This window comes from Charadrius vociferus, unplaced genomic scaffold, assembly GCF_000708025.1.
Source record: "Charadrius vociferus isolate BGI_N301 unplaced genomic scaffold, ASM70802v2 scaffold239, whole genome shotgun sequence".
NCBI lineage: Eukaryota > Metazoa > Chordata > Aves > Charadriiformes > Charadriidae > Charadrius > Charadrius vociferus.
The window spans coordinates 499,327-516,656 of NW_009649928.1; the positions used below are offsets into that span (position 1 = coordinate 499,327).

Below are 17,330 nucleotides of genomic sequence, written 5' to 3' on the forward strand. Positions count from 1 at the left end.
ACATATACTTGTAAAAATACATATATTTACTAGGTAAGAAAGTAGGTAGAAAGACATTGTATAAAAGGCAAGTAAGAAAGTAAGTTGGTAAGACATTGCCTTTCTAACCAAGCATACACAATTGTGCTAAATGAGAAAGCCTTAGAAGTCTTGAATAACACGAATTACAGCAACAAAGATGGCCTGCCTCTAGAAGTGCATGCCTTGCACTGCGCGAATGAGATACTGGCACTACCTACTATTACTGACTACACGCGTTTTAAAAGAAACAAGACTTGTTAATGCTAACTAACCAATGATCAGGAGTGGCAAACACTGGTGGTAAAAAAAAAAAAAAAAAAAAAAATCAAGAGACTTTGGTGTTTTGGTACATCCTATATTTTCCAGGTGTGAAAATTATGTTTAAAAATACAGAGTCAAACTAATTAAGTTTGTCACTTATGGCAATCTTGAAAAGATTAAACCAGAAGCAGTTAAAAAGAATTTCCAGACTTCCTGTAACTGGTCCGTCAGAATGCATTTTCATAACTGCCTGGTAATGGATCCGATATGGAACGTCAAACTTCAGGAAAATGGCAAACATTATGAAGCTCATTTCCAAATAACCAACAACTTAAAACAGATGTAATTAGACTATGAACGTAGCCAATGTGTTGGTGTAAGAGTTTTGCCAAACAAGCAGTTTACCATATCAGAAGTTAATACAATTTGGAACACGGTTCTTATGAATTAATAAGCTATAAAACCAAGTCAGCTTTCTGAAATGTCATTTTATTGTTGTTCCCATTTCTTTCTGCACTTCAAATCACACGTTCAAAAAGTTAAAATACTGCTACCGTTTAACCAACAAATCGTAAGTATAGTACTTCAGACTCTTCGCTTACTTCCAGTTTTAACCCCGAGCCTCGTTATTATCACTGGTTTAGATAACATGGTCAGAATGAAACCTGCCCCACTGAAGCACAAGTCTTCCAAAGACTACTTTGAAAACATGATTTACTATATCGGTAGCCCATCATTTTGTAAACAGTAAGTAAACACAACCTAGAGAACTACTGCTTTTCCATATGACACCTGGAATAACACTCAAGCTACACAGATTTGGGGAAATAACATTCTTAGCCATTTTAGTTTTGCAGACAGCTAGTAGGTCCACATTGGTATGAATCAACGTTACTGTCAGTGACGCGATCGGAATTATTCCTGATGGACACAACAGTTTTAAGACTGTAATCAATATGAGAATTAATCCCTTAGTCTACCCTGCTTTTATTTTATTAGGCAGATGTTCCAGTCATAGCGGATTCTCCTCCTCCAGCTAGCTGCAGCATCTGAACAACATACAACCCTGTAGTACTCCAGCTTTTGCAAAGCAAGTTTAATTCTCCCTCTGGGACAGCTGGAGGCCTCTGCTCTGAAGAGCTTGCTGACCAGATTCCATACAAGACAAAAGAATGGTGATCAGAAATCAACTCAGTAAAGGTTCTCTGATCGTTTTTAACATCATGAGTTTGGAGGACAGTGGACATCCGCATCCAGAAAAGACAGCTTGGAAAAAGAGCAGAGCGCAGCTAAGGAGAAAATGAGAAAAATTAAAGAGCGAGTGTGATAAAGAAATGAAAAGAGATTAAGACAGCAGCACATTTTCTATCCATCAGAACATACCAGTTCTACAAGAAGGGAGAGGAGGAAATGAAGAAGAAGGAAAATACAAGGCTTTGGAACTATTATTATTGGCAATTAAAGATTTTTTTTCCCACAAATCATGAAAATGCTGTTTCACATGTGTATGTACATCAATGGCTATGAATGAAAACAAGAGGGAAAAGAACTAGCATAACAAAAGTACGGAAGATGTGATTCACATAAAATAATCCAACCCAATTCAGTCACCTCCTCCTACTTTTTACTATGCCAACACATCAGCTCTAACTCAAATCTACTTCCAAGTTAGAGTCCCAAAAGTAAGATATGCTAAGAAGGCCAAACCTTCTTAACTCAGTTTCTGCTCCTAAACACACTGAGCTCCAAAGAGCGTGTTTATTCAGCCTGCGATGCCAAGACCTGGTAGAGCTCAAAGTTGAAATTTTCAAAAAAAGCCTAGAATGTACAAATACAAATGAAGTTTATTTGTACTTCAGCGCCTAACGTGAAAATCCCAGCCCAACTCTTTTCATGCATATAATGCTTTCACTTTTTAATAATTAAGATTCATTAATTGAAAGATAACTATTTTATCATTTTATACTGGGGGGAAATTACAGAAAGAAAAGTTAAATGGACGAACCAAAACCATAGGGTCAGACAGTGACAAAGACAAGACTATTATAGGTAGTTAGCTCCTCTTTTGAGACTACGGTAATGTTTAATACTGTAGTGTAACACGTCCTTTCCTCTCGGTCTGTGTAGGATTTTTTTTTTCCCCAGGGAAGGGGAAATTGTTTAGAACTAAGGCAAAAGGCTAGTAAATGTTCAGATAACTTCAGCCATCTGTACAGCTCATGTACTTAGCAGGTTATATGCTGCTGACCCCTGGGAGCCAAAAAGGAGAACATTTTAAGTCATATCCCCACTAAAGATTTTGTAATGAAAATAGAAAATGCCACCCAACCACTGGCACGTTATTTATAACGAAAAAGCCAAATTCAGTAAAAAGCACAAAAAAAGTTTACAAAAAAGCTGGACATGATGCTACAATGTGGATCAAACCAAAACACCAATACTTAACATAGCACAGCTCCATAAAATAACAGTTTTAAAGGATTTTTTTTAAAGTTGTGTGTCCTCAACTGTTCTACAGAAACAGGAGATTATAGAAGGCACTGGACTTTGTTGTATGCCCTGAATTAGCAATAGCTTTGCTTGTGTGGCATTGAAAAATGCATTAGGGCTTTAGAGTTCAAGATTTTCTTTGACTCATAATTAACTTTTTTTAAACACTACCACCAGTAGAAGCTTCTGCTATTTTCAGTCTTATAAACTTCTGGATTAACTGTGGTTTGCCCTTCATTTATCTATATAAAACATAAAACTTTATTACCATTGCTGAGGCCCCGTGTATCAATTTTGACTGAAAGCACCATCTTCAGGGTAGAGAGATTATATAGCCCGATCTTCCTGCCAGTTCAGGCCTTATCTCACTCCTGAGACTGCCAACACAGACAGCCAATTTTTTCTGTGAATGGGACACTTATTCCATTAGGAACTGAAGCGGGACAAGGAAGTACATTTAAGCCCAGCCCCATCGCTAACTGGCTAACAACTTTGCCACTGCCAGTTTGGGTGAGATGTGGGCTGGCAGGTATAAGGCAAAAGGCTCCACATCCCATTACCAGTCCCTCGAGCAACACAGTCTCATAAGCATAGACAAAATATAAATAGACTTCATGAACTGAAAACAGAGCTTTAAATTCTTCAAAAAGCACCTGTGAAGAAACTAGGCTGTGGCTGCCATTTTGGATTTGATCCAGCTAAGTAGCGAGTCCCTGTGGCAGCTTTCAAAGCTCTTAAAAGTTTTTCTTTCCCATTCCAAAAGCCAAGAATATTTCCAAACAGGTTTCAAGAATTGAATATTAAGCTATAAAAGCAGCTTCAGGTACTCATTCTATGAAAGAGTGAATCCAAAATGACGGCTCCAAGCTGGTCTGATAGAATATTTCGGCTTTTCCCAGTGCCTGGTATCAAACCACAAGCCCCAGACCTCCATGGAAGGCTGTGAGGAAAGAACACGCCGATTCAAAACCCGGCCCCCAGTGAAGTCGCCATCGCTCTCTTCCCATAATGACAGACCGAAAGAAGAACTCTCTCCTCCACTTAGACGTCTTGAGCTACTGCTTAAAATATGACAGACCAGAAATCTGGAGCACTGGTTAATTTTTGATGACAGAGCTTTATTGTTCGGAGCATACCAGTTTGCACCCATAAGAAAACAGAACAAAGGAAGTTTTGTTCACACTAAGGATAACTAATAGTTTCCAACCATAGAAAATGATTTTCACATGGTGGAAAAAAAAAAGTCAAACATACACCAAATTGAAACAAAATTGAGTTCGAAACTCAACGTTTAAACTACTATGCAACTATATAAAAGGAAACTACTTGTATACTAAAAAACTGTCACAGAGCACAGGGAAGATACCAGGAGGGTTTGTTTTGGTTCTTCTTTAAAATATTTTGATACATGTTTTTAATATTATATAGATATCACGACATGATGTTATAATATGACAATAAGCAACTGACTGATAATGCCACCAAATACTGTTTGATATAACTGTATTGGGTTAAAGACTACTACCAGTCGTCCCACTACTGAGAGAGTAAGGAAGGACTGTAAGCAAAAGGACAAATTTTATCTCTTTAGTTTAGAAATTCAAACAGTCCGCTTTTTCATTCAAAAAAAATCTCTCTAATTAACTAGAAATTATAAGAATTTAGATGTTCAAAGAATGTTACAGATGTCTACTCTAGTGACTGAATTAAGTGTGAAATTGTACCTAGCATTTAAAATTATGACGCTAATTGAATTGTTATAAAATTGAAAGCTTAGAAATGGTTTTGTTACAGTTTCCTCCATGTTCTCACTTTAGTTGTCACATATTTTGAAGCGTTTTAGCATGATCAGGCTGCAGGATCCCTAAAAAATTCTAATTTGGGGGACGGTTCTGCATTGTTTTTAATCCCTTCATTTCTACACAGAGCCAAGAATGACGCAGACAATATTGGAAGCAGGTAGAATATGGGTACTAACACCCTTCATGAGTCTTCACTTTAGCTTTGACCCCATCCAAGGAGAACTACATGAAACGCCATTTGGACTCTTCTGGACTCTCACCACAGCCTTTTCAAAGGTTGCTGCACTTGCTTTTTTTTTTTTCCTCAACTGGTGTAGGTTATGATAGGAATAAAGAAAAAAAAAATACCTTTCAACAGTTATTTAATGAGTGTAAAACCAGAACATTTCTTAGATACTGCAGGTATCTGTAGTGTAAAAAACAAAAGGCCCATAGATGTTTTGTGAAGTCCTCAGACAATTTTGAGGGTTACTAGGTCAAGTCATTACTACATTTGCCGAGTGGGTAACACAACCTTCACAGCGGCACCCTCTATCAGGAGACAGTTTGGACAGAGGAAGGATTGCAGCTTACTATGTGATAAACGACTACTCCTTCTCCCAGCTCTAAAAGGGGAAGAATTAGAACGGGACTGAGACTACCACACGGGAACCCCAGCAGTCAGAGCTTTTCATGAACTGTTGAGAAAACAAAATGGGACCGTCATGTCCAACTTACCATATACATACATCTGTACATCCACACACACCCCACCTGCTGTACAACTGCAGTTTTAACAACTTAAAAAAAAACCCCAGTATTACTGACAGCAGCATTTAAAGAAATTTAAGGTCTGGCAGTGGAGAAGTGGCAATGCATGATGTTATCCTTGTCCAATGAGTCCTACGCATTCCAGAGGTCTCCACATGGAACTCACCTACCATCTGGGCTGAGCATCCCGTCAGTCTGTGGCAGCATCATTATACCACAGCCTTTAAGTATTTCTCACTAAATATACAGTTGTGCTTGTTATTGAAAGGTCCCTTTGGTACTCCCTACTTTATTCAATTCAACCTTGATCATTCTTTTTTAATTGCAATATGAACCATTAAATTAAGACAATTTTTCTTCTGAAGCTTCCAGCGTACAATGCAAAAAAAAAATAATTATCTGCCACAAAACCAGCCAACATGCATTTCCCTGAACAGGAACATCCAGAACAGATACTTGGAAACCACATTAGGCAGAAACCAATTCCAATTGTATCTGAAACATGAAACTGGGAGCAAGGGAAAAATAAATTCCAAATAAAACAAAAAACTACACTGCAAAATTATCAAATAGGAACTTCTAGTCATACTTTTGTATATTCCCAGATTTCTCCCCACTTAGCGAGGCATATTTTAAGAACACTTTTAACCTTCCCACCCTCATTTCAAAACACAGATCAAAGAAAAGCCGTTTGGATGGACACCTTCCGCTTCTTACGCAATACAGATTTAGACACTGCACTTCAAAACCCCAGCATTACTTCAGCACCCAGCAGTCCAAACATTATTTCAGTCCTTTGAAGCAGCCCTAATGGTATCTTCCATTTGCAAGTAACACTTCTGTAGTCAAAGATCTTACTCCAAGGAGATGTTAATGTGAAACCACTCAGACTGCAGAGAGACACACACTCCTGGAGGCAGACTGCGAAGGTGTTTAGAAGTCAATGTAACACCATTACGGAGAGTGTCAGCTTAGAAGCTGTCATAAACACTTCATAATCACTCAGACACAAACTGGACTGCCTGCAACACATTACTTTATTAAGTGCTGAATAGAGGTTCAATTGTATGAATAAAAAGCACAATGCTACAGATAATAGCCTTACTGAGTAGATTTTCACATAAATGTCAAATTGTTGCTTTTTCAGATTGAAAGGTTTTTAAACTGTGGAGATCCGTTCTTTCTTAACTGGAACAATGTTGCTTAATTACAAGCTAAATACTCAGCAAGATCAAGAAGGAAAGTTTGTATAATACCGAAGGACACAAAAAAGAGTGCCAAATAAACTCTGAATACTTAAAGTCAGTCACATAACTGCCAGATTTCATTTTACTCAGGCTAAGTAAGCAAAAAAATGAGGTGGAGAACAACAATGTGGAAAAGGAAAAGTTTATGTTACCTCCAAATTCATTGGATATACAAATCCTGCTCTGAAAAGATATTTAAAATTGATGTTAAAGACTATCAATCTGAGAAACTCTTCAAGACCATCTTGCTAACAAAGGAACCACTGCAACACTAACATTGTACTAACACATACAAATTACACAGGTTGAAGCTGTACCTCTCTGAATATGGGCTCAGAATTTTGAAGAACATACAAATGAAGGGCTGACAAAGCGATGCAATATCTCTACAGTTGACATTCTTAAGATGGATGGTACAATATTTCCACATTTGGCATTTTTTCCATTTCACTGGACTTCCCCCCGCCCCACTAAAAATACCTCTGCAAAGAAATGAACAACACTAAGAGAAACTGTCCTGCAATTTCATTTTTCTCATTTTTCCTAAAATATCAAATGCTGTCTAAGTCTAGGAGTTATGAAGAAGTGAAATACGCTGGGGAAAAAAGACAATCTGGCTGTACTGTTCTACTGAAAAGAAGGTAACATCAGGTATTCCGTGGCCTAACTTGTGACTAATTCAGACACAAGAAGGGAAAGAAAAAAAAGAAGAAAAACAAACAAAACAAAACACAAAAACCCACAAAAAACCAACCCACCCACAAACCCAGAGAAAACCCGTTTTCCACTAGGAAACATGGAGAAACTACCTTGTACTACCTGCCTGACAGCACCAGTAAACACACTTACTGCACATAAACCCAGATAAACAAGGTAGTTTAACTCATCATTTGTTAGTAATCTCCATCAAATTATTTCATGTTTACCATAGAGTACCATCGGGTTGAGTTTAAACGCAGACAGTTAATGCAGAACAGGTTACACTGAGCTAACCTGTTCACGTACCAAAGAACTGAGGATCTCTGCTTTCATTCTTGCTTTCCTTATACATTTAAGATCCCAGCCCGCAGTGAATTTCAAGGGCATTGACACAGATAGCTCTGGCGGCGACATTCTTTCTTCCAGACACAAAGTCACTTATGAGGGATGCCCAGAACTCTCCCTCAACCAAAAAGCAAGGGCATGTTACATATACACACAGGGAAGTGAAAAAAACCAATCTCTCCTAGACACAAAGCTCTTCTTATCATAGAGTGGGCAGAAGTCCCAACACAACGTACTTCCACACATTTTTCAGAAAACACGTGTTCATTTAGACAAGAAAATTTCAGCAAGATCAAGCAAACTGTTTTAAAAAAATTCTTTAGCTTAAGTCTACGTGACTACTCACAGTATCTTAACTAATTGATCAACTTGTGCTAGAACTCCTGGTATCGCTCCAGCTGTATTTCCTCTCTTAGCTCAGTATCTTAGTGACACCTAATGTTTGTTTTCTGTAATGCACTTCGAAGAACAAAGCAAAGCCTTTCTGAACCTTTCTGATTTGTACACCAATATAAAACTCAGTCTTCAAAATAGTGTACAGAACTAATTATATACTATAAACCCATTCTTAATGTTCACAGCAGTGAGGAAGGCAGATTTTTGGGAAAAAAAAACCAAAAACAAACCACAAAACACACGCACAATCCAAAGAGATGTTGTGCTCCATGAAAAATAAAACCATGAAAATTAGAATTAGAGAGTTTCTCAGAACATAGAAGCAGATGAAGTTTCCTAAATTTTGGTTAAAGTTCCTAAATTTCAGTAAAAAGTTACTAAAGACGGAAAGTTAGTAATGTATACTAGGTCTTGCTCTATTTCTATTAAACCCTCCTTAAAATGTAAAAGCTCAGCATTTTTTTTTCTTTCTTATCTCCAGCTAACGATATGCAATCAAGAGGGGAAAAGCCAGCTCTCCCACACTCCCATGAAACTCAGTTTAACTTATCTTTTGGTGTACAAATTAACATAATTTTCTATTATACTAAGCTACTGGTATATAAACACATGTTATACATAGCTAACAAAAAGTTGTAAAGAAAAATATACACACTTCTAAAAAAAAAAAACCAAAAAAAACAACCCACCCAACCCCATGTATTCTACAAAGAGAAAGAACTCCATCCTCTCTACATTATTTTGAAGAACAAGGTGTTATGAGCAAATTTTTTTTTAAGTTAAGAATTTTATGACCTACTGTATTAAACTTTATTCTGTAGTTTCAAGAAATTTGGGGGAAATTCCCCAAATTAATACCATGTGCTCATAAACCACTCTGAAACACAAACTGCAGGGCGTGTGTATGACAGGATGAAATCAAACCCATATGCACACATAGGCTTTAATAAAATTAAAATTGCAAATCGTGTACATGACAAACGTGATTGTAAAATACAATTAATTCTGTCATACTTGCATTCCTGGGACAAACAAATTCTTTTCATATTTTTCCACCTTTATTCCTTTCCGTAAGTTAAAAAGATTTCTGTCCTTTATGGAATAGTTTGTATCCCAAAATGTCAAACACTACTCTCAGTTTGACTCTGAAAATTTACTTAACAGAAATAATTCCTAGAAAGCCCTCAAATCTAAAGGTAGATGAATTCAAGCGTTTGATCTATGCTCAGTATTAATCTTAAGATAAGCATGTTACATACAAACCATATGACATTGATGGCAAACGTTGGCTCTTTCCATTTCAGTAGGAAAAATTAAAAGTGAAATATTCAAGTAATAACACAACCCTACATACTAAAAAGCCTCTGGCACAGAAGCGAACTTTGTACTTACAGGTATGCTCCAGACTTGCATTCCATCACTGTACCCGATCATGAGCAGTAACGGCGGTTCATTCCCAGTGCTATGTATTTCATGAAACTCCATATTCCTTGACGTATCTAAATTGGGTTTAAGTATCAAAGCCATTATTAACAGGTTAGGATCAACTATGGCTGGTGTCAATTATACTAGATGGTGTTTTCTCAATGCATGTTTCCGTAGGCAGAAGCAAAAGCAAGCAAAGTGGTTTAAATTTTTATGCTGGAACGATAGTGAAATACATTCTCTTAGGCAAACGTAAGAGATTTGTTAAAGTTTCACAGAAAGGTTAGAAAACATTAAAATGTAAAATGATGGAGAAAAGATTTCTGGGTTACAATGTGGGTTGTTACTAAATACCCCCAAAACTTCTGTAATTCTTTCTCCAATGATTAATAAAACACGGCAAACTTTTCAAATAGAGAAAAATTTGCGAAGGACCAAAATAAACATTAACAAATACAGAAATAACAAATGCACAGACTCATTAAAACTATTTCTAGATACTATGTAATTACTCTTTACATCAACCTTACCAAAAGAAGAAAATCCCCAGGAAGAAAAGTGCTACAGGACGTAATAATCAAATATATTAAGCTTTTCTTGAATAAAGCCCTTTAAAACTACATTTTTAACCATGACAGAATGAACAAAAGCTCACTGCCAGCATGTAAGCATCAAAGAAAGAGAGGAAATATTTAGGATGGTGAAAGAGGATGTATGCAGGCCCAATCAGATTGGGCTGTATAAAAGTAAATTTGAACAGAATATGAAGGATTCTGAAGAATATTCTAAAGAGGTTTTTCTATACTGTACGAAAGAATCTAAAGAGGAAATGACTGAGATTTTTTTAAATATAAACATTTGAGGAAAACAAACCTTAACTAGCCTAAAGCTGGACATAACGCCACGTACAGGTTGATAGTTCTTTTCTAGTTCTAATAAACATGAATTTATGAACTGCCAGCCTCTGTGCCATTTCAACAGCTGGAAAACATATAGTCTTCTCTATTAACCTCTTGGAAAGGCTGAAAATTCCCCATCACAGCTCTGGCTATGGTTGCTATTACTTCATCTGAGACCAGAATGAGCCTTTACCATAGAGCTCTAGGCAGGAAAATAAGACAGCAGACAAGAAACAGCAATTTGCTGAAAGACTTAAATCTAGTGTTCTCCAGAAAGCAGGTCCCTAAGCTCCCCAGCTACGACAAGCACACACACCACAAGCAGCCCCAGGATGTTCAATTAATTCAAGAACTACCTGACTGCAGCATTCAAGCATCTCTCATTGGTCCCTAACCTTCCTAATTCAAAAAAAAAAAAAGGTATCCAGGACACAGAGGTAAAACAGCTCAGATCTTAAGTGGGGATCTACTTGATACTCTTAGACAAAGCTTGTAACGATCACTGGTTTCTCTTTAAAAAGGTTGGAGATCTGTTTTCTGCACTAAGTCTTTGCTGATGATTTATCAAGATACAGTGAAAGTGAAACAAATTACACTTTAAGACTATTTTGTGGCTTTGTTCTGTGATTTCCCTGAAAGACATGGTGGAATCTCCTGCTCATTTTACCTGGCTGCTCTTCCTTTCTAGGTTACTCTGAATTCTACCACACCACTGAACATACATCTGGGACCTGGACTGGATTCACAGTTAGATAATCTGGCTTTGAAATCAAACAGTAGATTAAATAAATTCAGTTCTATGCTTTGTTTTCAACTACCTTAAGGAAAAGAAATGGATTTTTTTTTTATATTTGCTCCTCTTCCTAAGCAAGAGTTAGTTTGCCTTTAGATGAAGACAGAAGGCCTATTTTGCTGTTTGGCAGATACTGAACAAAAGTGATGTTATTCACTTAGAATTTAGTCTATCTAGAACAGCGAAACAAAATACTTAATTTTGAGTCAACCACGCTTACTGATAAAGCTGACTGAAATTATTGTATGTGGACCCAAAAAAATCACAAAAACAAGTGAGAGAAAATGAAGCCATACCATTTAAATCCGCATTTTCAAATCTGACCCAAATGATCTTCTCCTTTTCTTCTGCTGGTGGCGTACCACTGTAGGCCTGGAAAAAAAGCAAAAGGGTTGAAATAAGAAAGTTTAATATCCTTTTACATTCCCTCCTATGGTCTATATGGGGAGAGAAGTTAGAAAAGAGAGAGATACGTGTATCTTGTTGCCACCAGTATTCCTGTGAGGTTTTGTTTCAGAAATGAATGGTTCCATGATCAATATATACCGTACTAAATATAACTCAACAAGCATAACATCACTTACTAATGTAAAAATGACAAGACACAAAAATAAGTCTTCTGGAGCAGGTTCAAAATGCCACACGACTTACAGCGATTTAGTGGAGCTAAAATACAGTAGCTTCTACAATCGTTAACTTTTGCAGTTGTACACTACTTCTAAAAGCAATGTTGGAGCTTCTCATGTGAGGCATTTTTACTTTTAAAATTCTCTTTAATTCACTTAAAAGCTTTGTAAGCGATATTGAGGAAAGAGACCTTTACTACATAGTTTATTTTACTGACATGTTTTAGCTGCATTTGCGACATGTTTAATATAGCCATTTAAAAGAGAATAAACTGTAATTCCAGTAGAACAGATCCATGTTTCAGTTCTGCGTTCTACAGATTTCCATAAAAAGATGAGATACAAAAAGAAACTGTGAAGGAGAGTTGCAGTGTTTCCAAACTGCAAGTTTTACAGTTCTCAGGAGAAACTGTGGTAGTAAGACCGTGAGCTGCAGTAGAAATGCCATCACTTCCAAATGAATTATAACAAACACTGTGCAGTATTTTGGATTAAATATGAAAAGCCCTTGTATAATCACTTTATACTTGCCAGAAAAGCAGTAACATGAACTAAAAATATAAATTTTAAGAAGTAAGTGTGGGTATTACTTTTCAAAACAATCACATTCCATGCTTCCAAGGCAAACTGATTTGTAAAATAAAACACAGACTGTATCCTTTAACTGCAGAGGGGAAAAAAACAGAGGCGTGTGTGGAATGTGGCAATCTTTTAATTTACAGTTTGACTATTTTTGATCACGAGTCCAAAATGCATTTCACAAATTGATATTAAAGAGAGATTTTTTTTTTAATATTATTATTGAGGAATTTCATGACTAACTAACCAAGATAATCATTCAAATAAGTACCAAGATAGTTTCCTGAGGCTACAGACAATTAGCTGCAATGCTCCTCCACTATGGACTACAGCTTTCCCAAAGAGTAAGAAAACAAAATTAGTTTCCCTCTGCTACTGAGAGGCTCATGAGCAATACAGAAGTGACCATTCCCATTTTATGCTGCTGCTACACATGAAAACTATGACCAAGGGCAGACATAAGCATCATAGTTATTCTCCCCAGAAATGGGAAAAAAAAAAATAAAATTTAAAAAGCAGAGTGAGGACTCCTATTTTTCACAACTCGGCATGCTGGAGAAGAGCAGAGCTCCACAGTCCCACAGCAGCCAGGAGATTCTGAGGCAAGTTAAGGAAACAAGATAAAAAAAGAGGGAGTAAAGGAGGCAAAAGGAGGCAAAAGAAAGCTAAAACCCTTCGGCCAATAATAAAAGCTATGGTGACAAGGGGTGTCTACCAAGTTGTTCTAACACCAATCCAGCCTGGGTTCATACACAGGTTTCCAGCTACAACTCAGAAAAAACACATCTGTGAGAGGCAGGGAAAGTATTATGCCCGGTCTCTCCCCTCCTCAACCATTCTATTGCCAAATTTATCTCTGGACAAGGCTGCAATCTTCTTCCTGCTATTTATATTGTAATTTTTCAACTTCTCTGTAGCTAAGATTTTCATTTAAATTATTACCTATCAGAGAAAATCTGTAGGCCCAGTCTTCCGATGGTATGCAGTCTATGCTTTCAAAAACCTAGTCTCAAGATTCATATTAAAAAAATCCAAAAAATTTGGCTTTTGTGTTTGTTTTGTGGTTTTTGTGTTGATATTTTCATCCACCTGACACACACTTAAACTGCTTTGTCCACCGAAAACATAGTTTTAAAGATCTACACATACCTGTGGCACAACATCTTGAAGAAACGTAACAACGCTTTCCATATACGACTGTTCCCTTGAAAACAGAAGGAGAATTTTTAATTACGACTGAAGTTCAGAAACAGTCTTGAATATATTAGACATATCACCAGAGAAACCATGTATAGTCTTCAGCACAAAGGATAATACTATGTATGCAACGCAGTTACTTAATATACTGCCAGACGCTCTGATAATATAAATAATGGCCTAGAAGTCTGTAAAAAGCTAAGTGATACCTGTTCATAAAATAACTGCTTGGAGGAAAAGCATAAAAAGTAACAGTCAAGAAATAAACCGTGTTCTCCACATCAGAGCAGCGGACTGAAGTAGAACAGGCATTCCAAAGTTATTCTTCAGTATTTTTCTACTTGAATTGGCTATTACATCATGAAGATGAGGGCTTAAGCTAAGGGCTGCAGCTCTCCTTGGGGGGCAAGTAAACTTTAATGCCCCGCACGCGTGATGTACAATGAAGAAGTACGCCATAGCGCTTGGGGGCAGGAGCTGGAACAAAACCCTAACTAAGAATAGTGAGGAGGCATTTTCAGACAAGATTTTATAGCTTGGGAAGCTTATTCCTTCTTGGAAGTTCATTAGCAGCAATGATTTAGGATAGTATACAGTAGAAGATACATTTGTTCTGGTAGATTTAAACTAATGCTTTTATTAGCTTATCCCTGCACGAGCGGTGAGTCTCTTGTGTAACTGCTCGGCAACCTACACTGGGGGTTGACTATATTAGACAGACGGTGTTGAAACTATGCAAAAAGTTTGTGCTTTCTGTAATGAGTAATACTGAAACACACTGGCAACAAGAACTATCTTCCTACAGTCTGAAACAATTTTTAGAACTTTTACGCTTTTGGTAACAGCTTTGCCAGCCCCCAAATCAAGTTTCACATTGGTAGTCATTTTTCCTATGCTAACTCAAGATTTCTAACAGCAGTAAAGAAAAATTGTAAACTAGGAAATCTAGACTTGTGATGTCCAAAAGAACACACACTTTCTTCATGCCTTCTGAAATTGTGCTGTGTATTCTTTTAATAGACATTGGAGTGTTTAGTATTTAAGTACTCTGCCCTAAACACAGCAATACAGAAGATATTTCAAGTCAAATGCTGCAACACCCGGATCAGCTTAACTGGTTGACTCCTCTCTGAAAACAAAGATAAATCTAAACCATAAAGTTTTAGATTTCTTGAAAGCTTATTCCGACTCATGACAAAACTAGACTTTGTTCAGCAATCCAAGGATTACAGCACCAAAGTTTGTATTACTACTTTAAGCTGAGGCCCTATAAATGTGCTGTGGTTTCTAGTGCTCATTCTTCTTTGATTTATGTAGGTCACCACAACTGTCTTTGTGTACCTTCAGAGCCCTTTATTACCTAGCAATAATACTTGTCTACAGGTATGGTATTAAATACAGTGTTTGAAGTTCTCACGTGAATGCCTACCAGCGAGAGTCATACTGTCTTCATTTTTCAGGTCCCGAAATTAGTACCTTTTTTCCCTGCCCCCCAAGTCCATCTTGAAATAAAGCTGATGTTTGGGAAATGATCTATTCAGCATATATACTCTAAGTCTCTCCTGAAGTTGAAAAACTTTCAAGACAGTATCTTAAAAGTGCTTAAAAACAACCTAAACAACAATAAAATAAAAATTACAAAATAAAACTTACAAAGAAGTTGGTATCTTCCATTAGCAAGAACCAAGGAGTTTAACATAAGCAGCAGAACGCTGCTGCAGGCTGCTCAGCATACACAAACTCTCTTCAAAAAGACTGAAATTTTTGAGGTGAAAAGATATACCTCAAGAACAAACTACATATTTAATAAAACAAAAGAACAGATAATCTTATTCTGACAGTGTGTTTCTATTATTATATTTTTAAGCACACTTTGAAGAAAAGGTCACTACAAACACAAATGCTTTTGTTGAGTAATTCTGCAACATAAAAAAAAAAATGCTTATTGTATCACATGGCTCTAAGACAAACCTCTAACACAACTTTTTGTGTTACAATGATAGGTTTGTTGTGCTCCCTGATAAAAATAAAGTGAATCTTGATGTTGAAATACACAGCTCTCTCGAGTGGCAAACTAACAGGCGCTGAAACCGATAGTACATGTAAACATTTCAATACAATGCCATTTTGCAGCAACAATTCAGCACTATAAACATCCCCAGCAAAAAAAGAAAAACTGCTACAAAAATCCTTCAACAGACAAAGACGAGACCATAAATATTCTAGACTGTCTTACTAAGCTCTTTTGCCATCAAGGTATTTTCACCTGAACACATTGAAAATAAGGATGCCCAAGCAAAAAAAATGGTCTCTTATGCACACTGACTGGAGAGAGGCAGTTTCGTCCTTTGTTCTTGGGTTTGTTCTTTTAAGCAAAAGAAATTAGAATCCACAATTCTATTTACTGAAGGACTTTAATGACAGCCTTATATGTGTTCATGTATCCACCCATGTGACAAGGCATTATTAAAAAGAACAGCAAGAAAGGAACATGCTACACTTGTTCCTTCTAGCCTAAGGAAGAAGTCTGCAATCAGTGATCCACAGCTAGTGTAGTGTTCGTACAACAAGCAAAATTGTGTAAACAAACAAAAGAAAACTACAAGATAAAGCATTCATCTTGAAAACATACACTTTGAAGGTTTGGGTGTATTAAGCTAAAAGGATCCTGTTTAGGGAGATAGTTTGACCTGCACAGTCTTAGGAGACAAGAATGCAACATCTGTTTACTTTATTTTACTGGAAAATACTCAATGCAACAAAAACGTACTGTCAACACAAGCCCTCACAGCTGGCTTCGAAAGCAAACTCAGGCTAGGTTCCTCTACAAGAAAGTAAAAAGCATTTGTAATAAGGGCTATTCTTCTAGCACGCGCTTACGTGACAGCTTGTGGGCGAACCACCACTCCTCCAGTACATCGACTAGGGCGCCGTGGAGATTCTGTCGCCATTGTTTCTTTGCAGATATCTGTAAGGAACATATTTCTTTTTAATAATAATTTGTGTCAGGATTACTTACTACACTAGTTCTTGACATATTCTTCAGGATGATAAGAACTTCCTCAAAAAGGAAACTTGGCTCATACAAACCTGTAAGGCATTATGACCCTATGTGGCACTCTTAAAAAAAACAAAACAAACAAACAAAAAAAACCCCATGAAACAAAACACCAAGAAACTTCTTTTTTAAGTATCTCAATCACTACCGCTCCTGCGACATATGCAAAAGAAAAAAGAACACAAACCTACACAATAAAGCAGAAAATTTTCTTCAAACAGTGCATTAATGATAGAGGTACTGGTACACAGTTATCATCAGCATTATTTAAGACCATTATTTACTAATGAGGTGTTGTCTTTGAACATAATTATATAAAAATAACGTACAATCACAATTGCACTGTATTGTACTCTTGAAAGTCTGTAATGGGTTACGCTGAAGCTAACACAAAAAGGGTGACGGAACACATTCTACTTTTTTTTCTTTTTTATGTCAGCTTTTTGTGCCGCCTTCAAGTTTCTCTTCACACGTCTGCTCTGCCATGTGAAAATTCAGCATTACATTCCTAAAGGTAAAAAAAAAAAACCCCACTTGAGGAGCATCCCAGATCCCAGCCGCCTCCTCAGGCCGCCGTCCATCCTCCCACCGCCCCCACACCGAGAACCAGTCGGTAAATTGAGAGGAAAAACAGCCAAATCCCCAGTGTGGTGCCGGTTATGGGGGTCATTTCACACCTGGGCAGCGTTTGTCAGGGCCGCCTCACCCCGTGAGGCACGGATCAACGCTCAGCCCCGCGGAA

The 17,330-nt window shown here is 37.1% G+C and overlaps 1 protein-coding gene across 2 annotated transcripts in view; it reads right to left on the reverse strand.

Moving 5' to 3' along the window:
* BCAS3 (breast carcinoma amplified sequence 3) overlaps positions 1 to 16,495 on the reverse strand; it is a 370,742-nt gene extending 354,247 nt beyond the window's left edge. For both annotated transcript variants that reach the window (XM_009891170.1, XM_009891169.1), the window contains exons 1-4: positions 16,411 to 16,495; positions 13,483 to 13,537; positions 11,425 to 11,500; positions 9,404 to 9,510 (exon numbers count right to left, since the gene is read on the reverse strand). In XM_009891170.1, the coding sequence (XP_009889472.1) occupies positions 9,404 to 9,510; positions 11,425 to 11,500; positions 13,483 to 13,537; positions 16,411 to 16,481 (309 nt within the window). In that variant the 5' untranslated portion in view covers positions 16,482 to 16,495. The remainder of the gene's footprint in view (positions 1 to 9,403; positions 9,511 to 11,424; positions 11,501 to 13,482; positions 13,538 to 16,410) is intronic.
* Between the last annotated feature and the right edge of the window lie 835 nt (positions 16,496 to 17,330).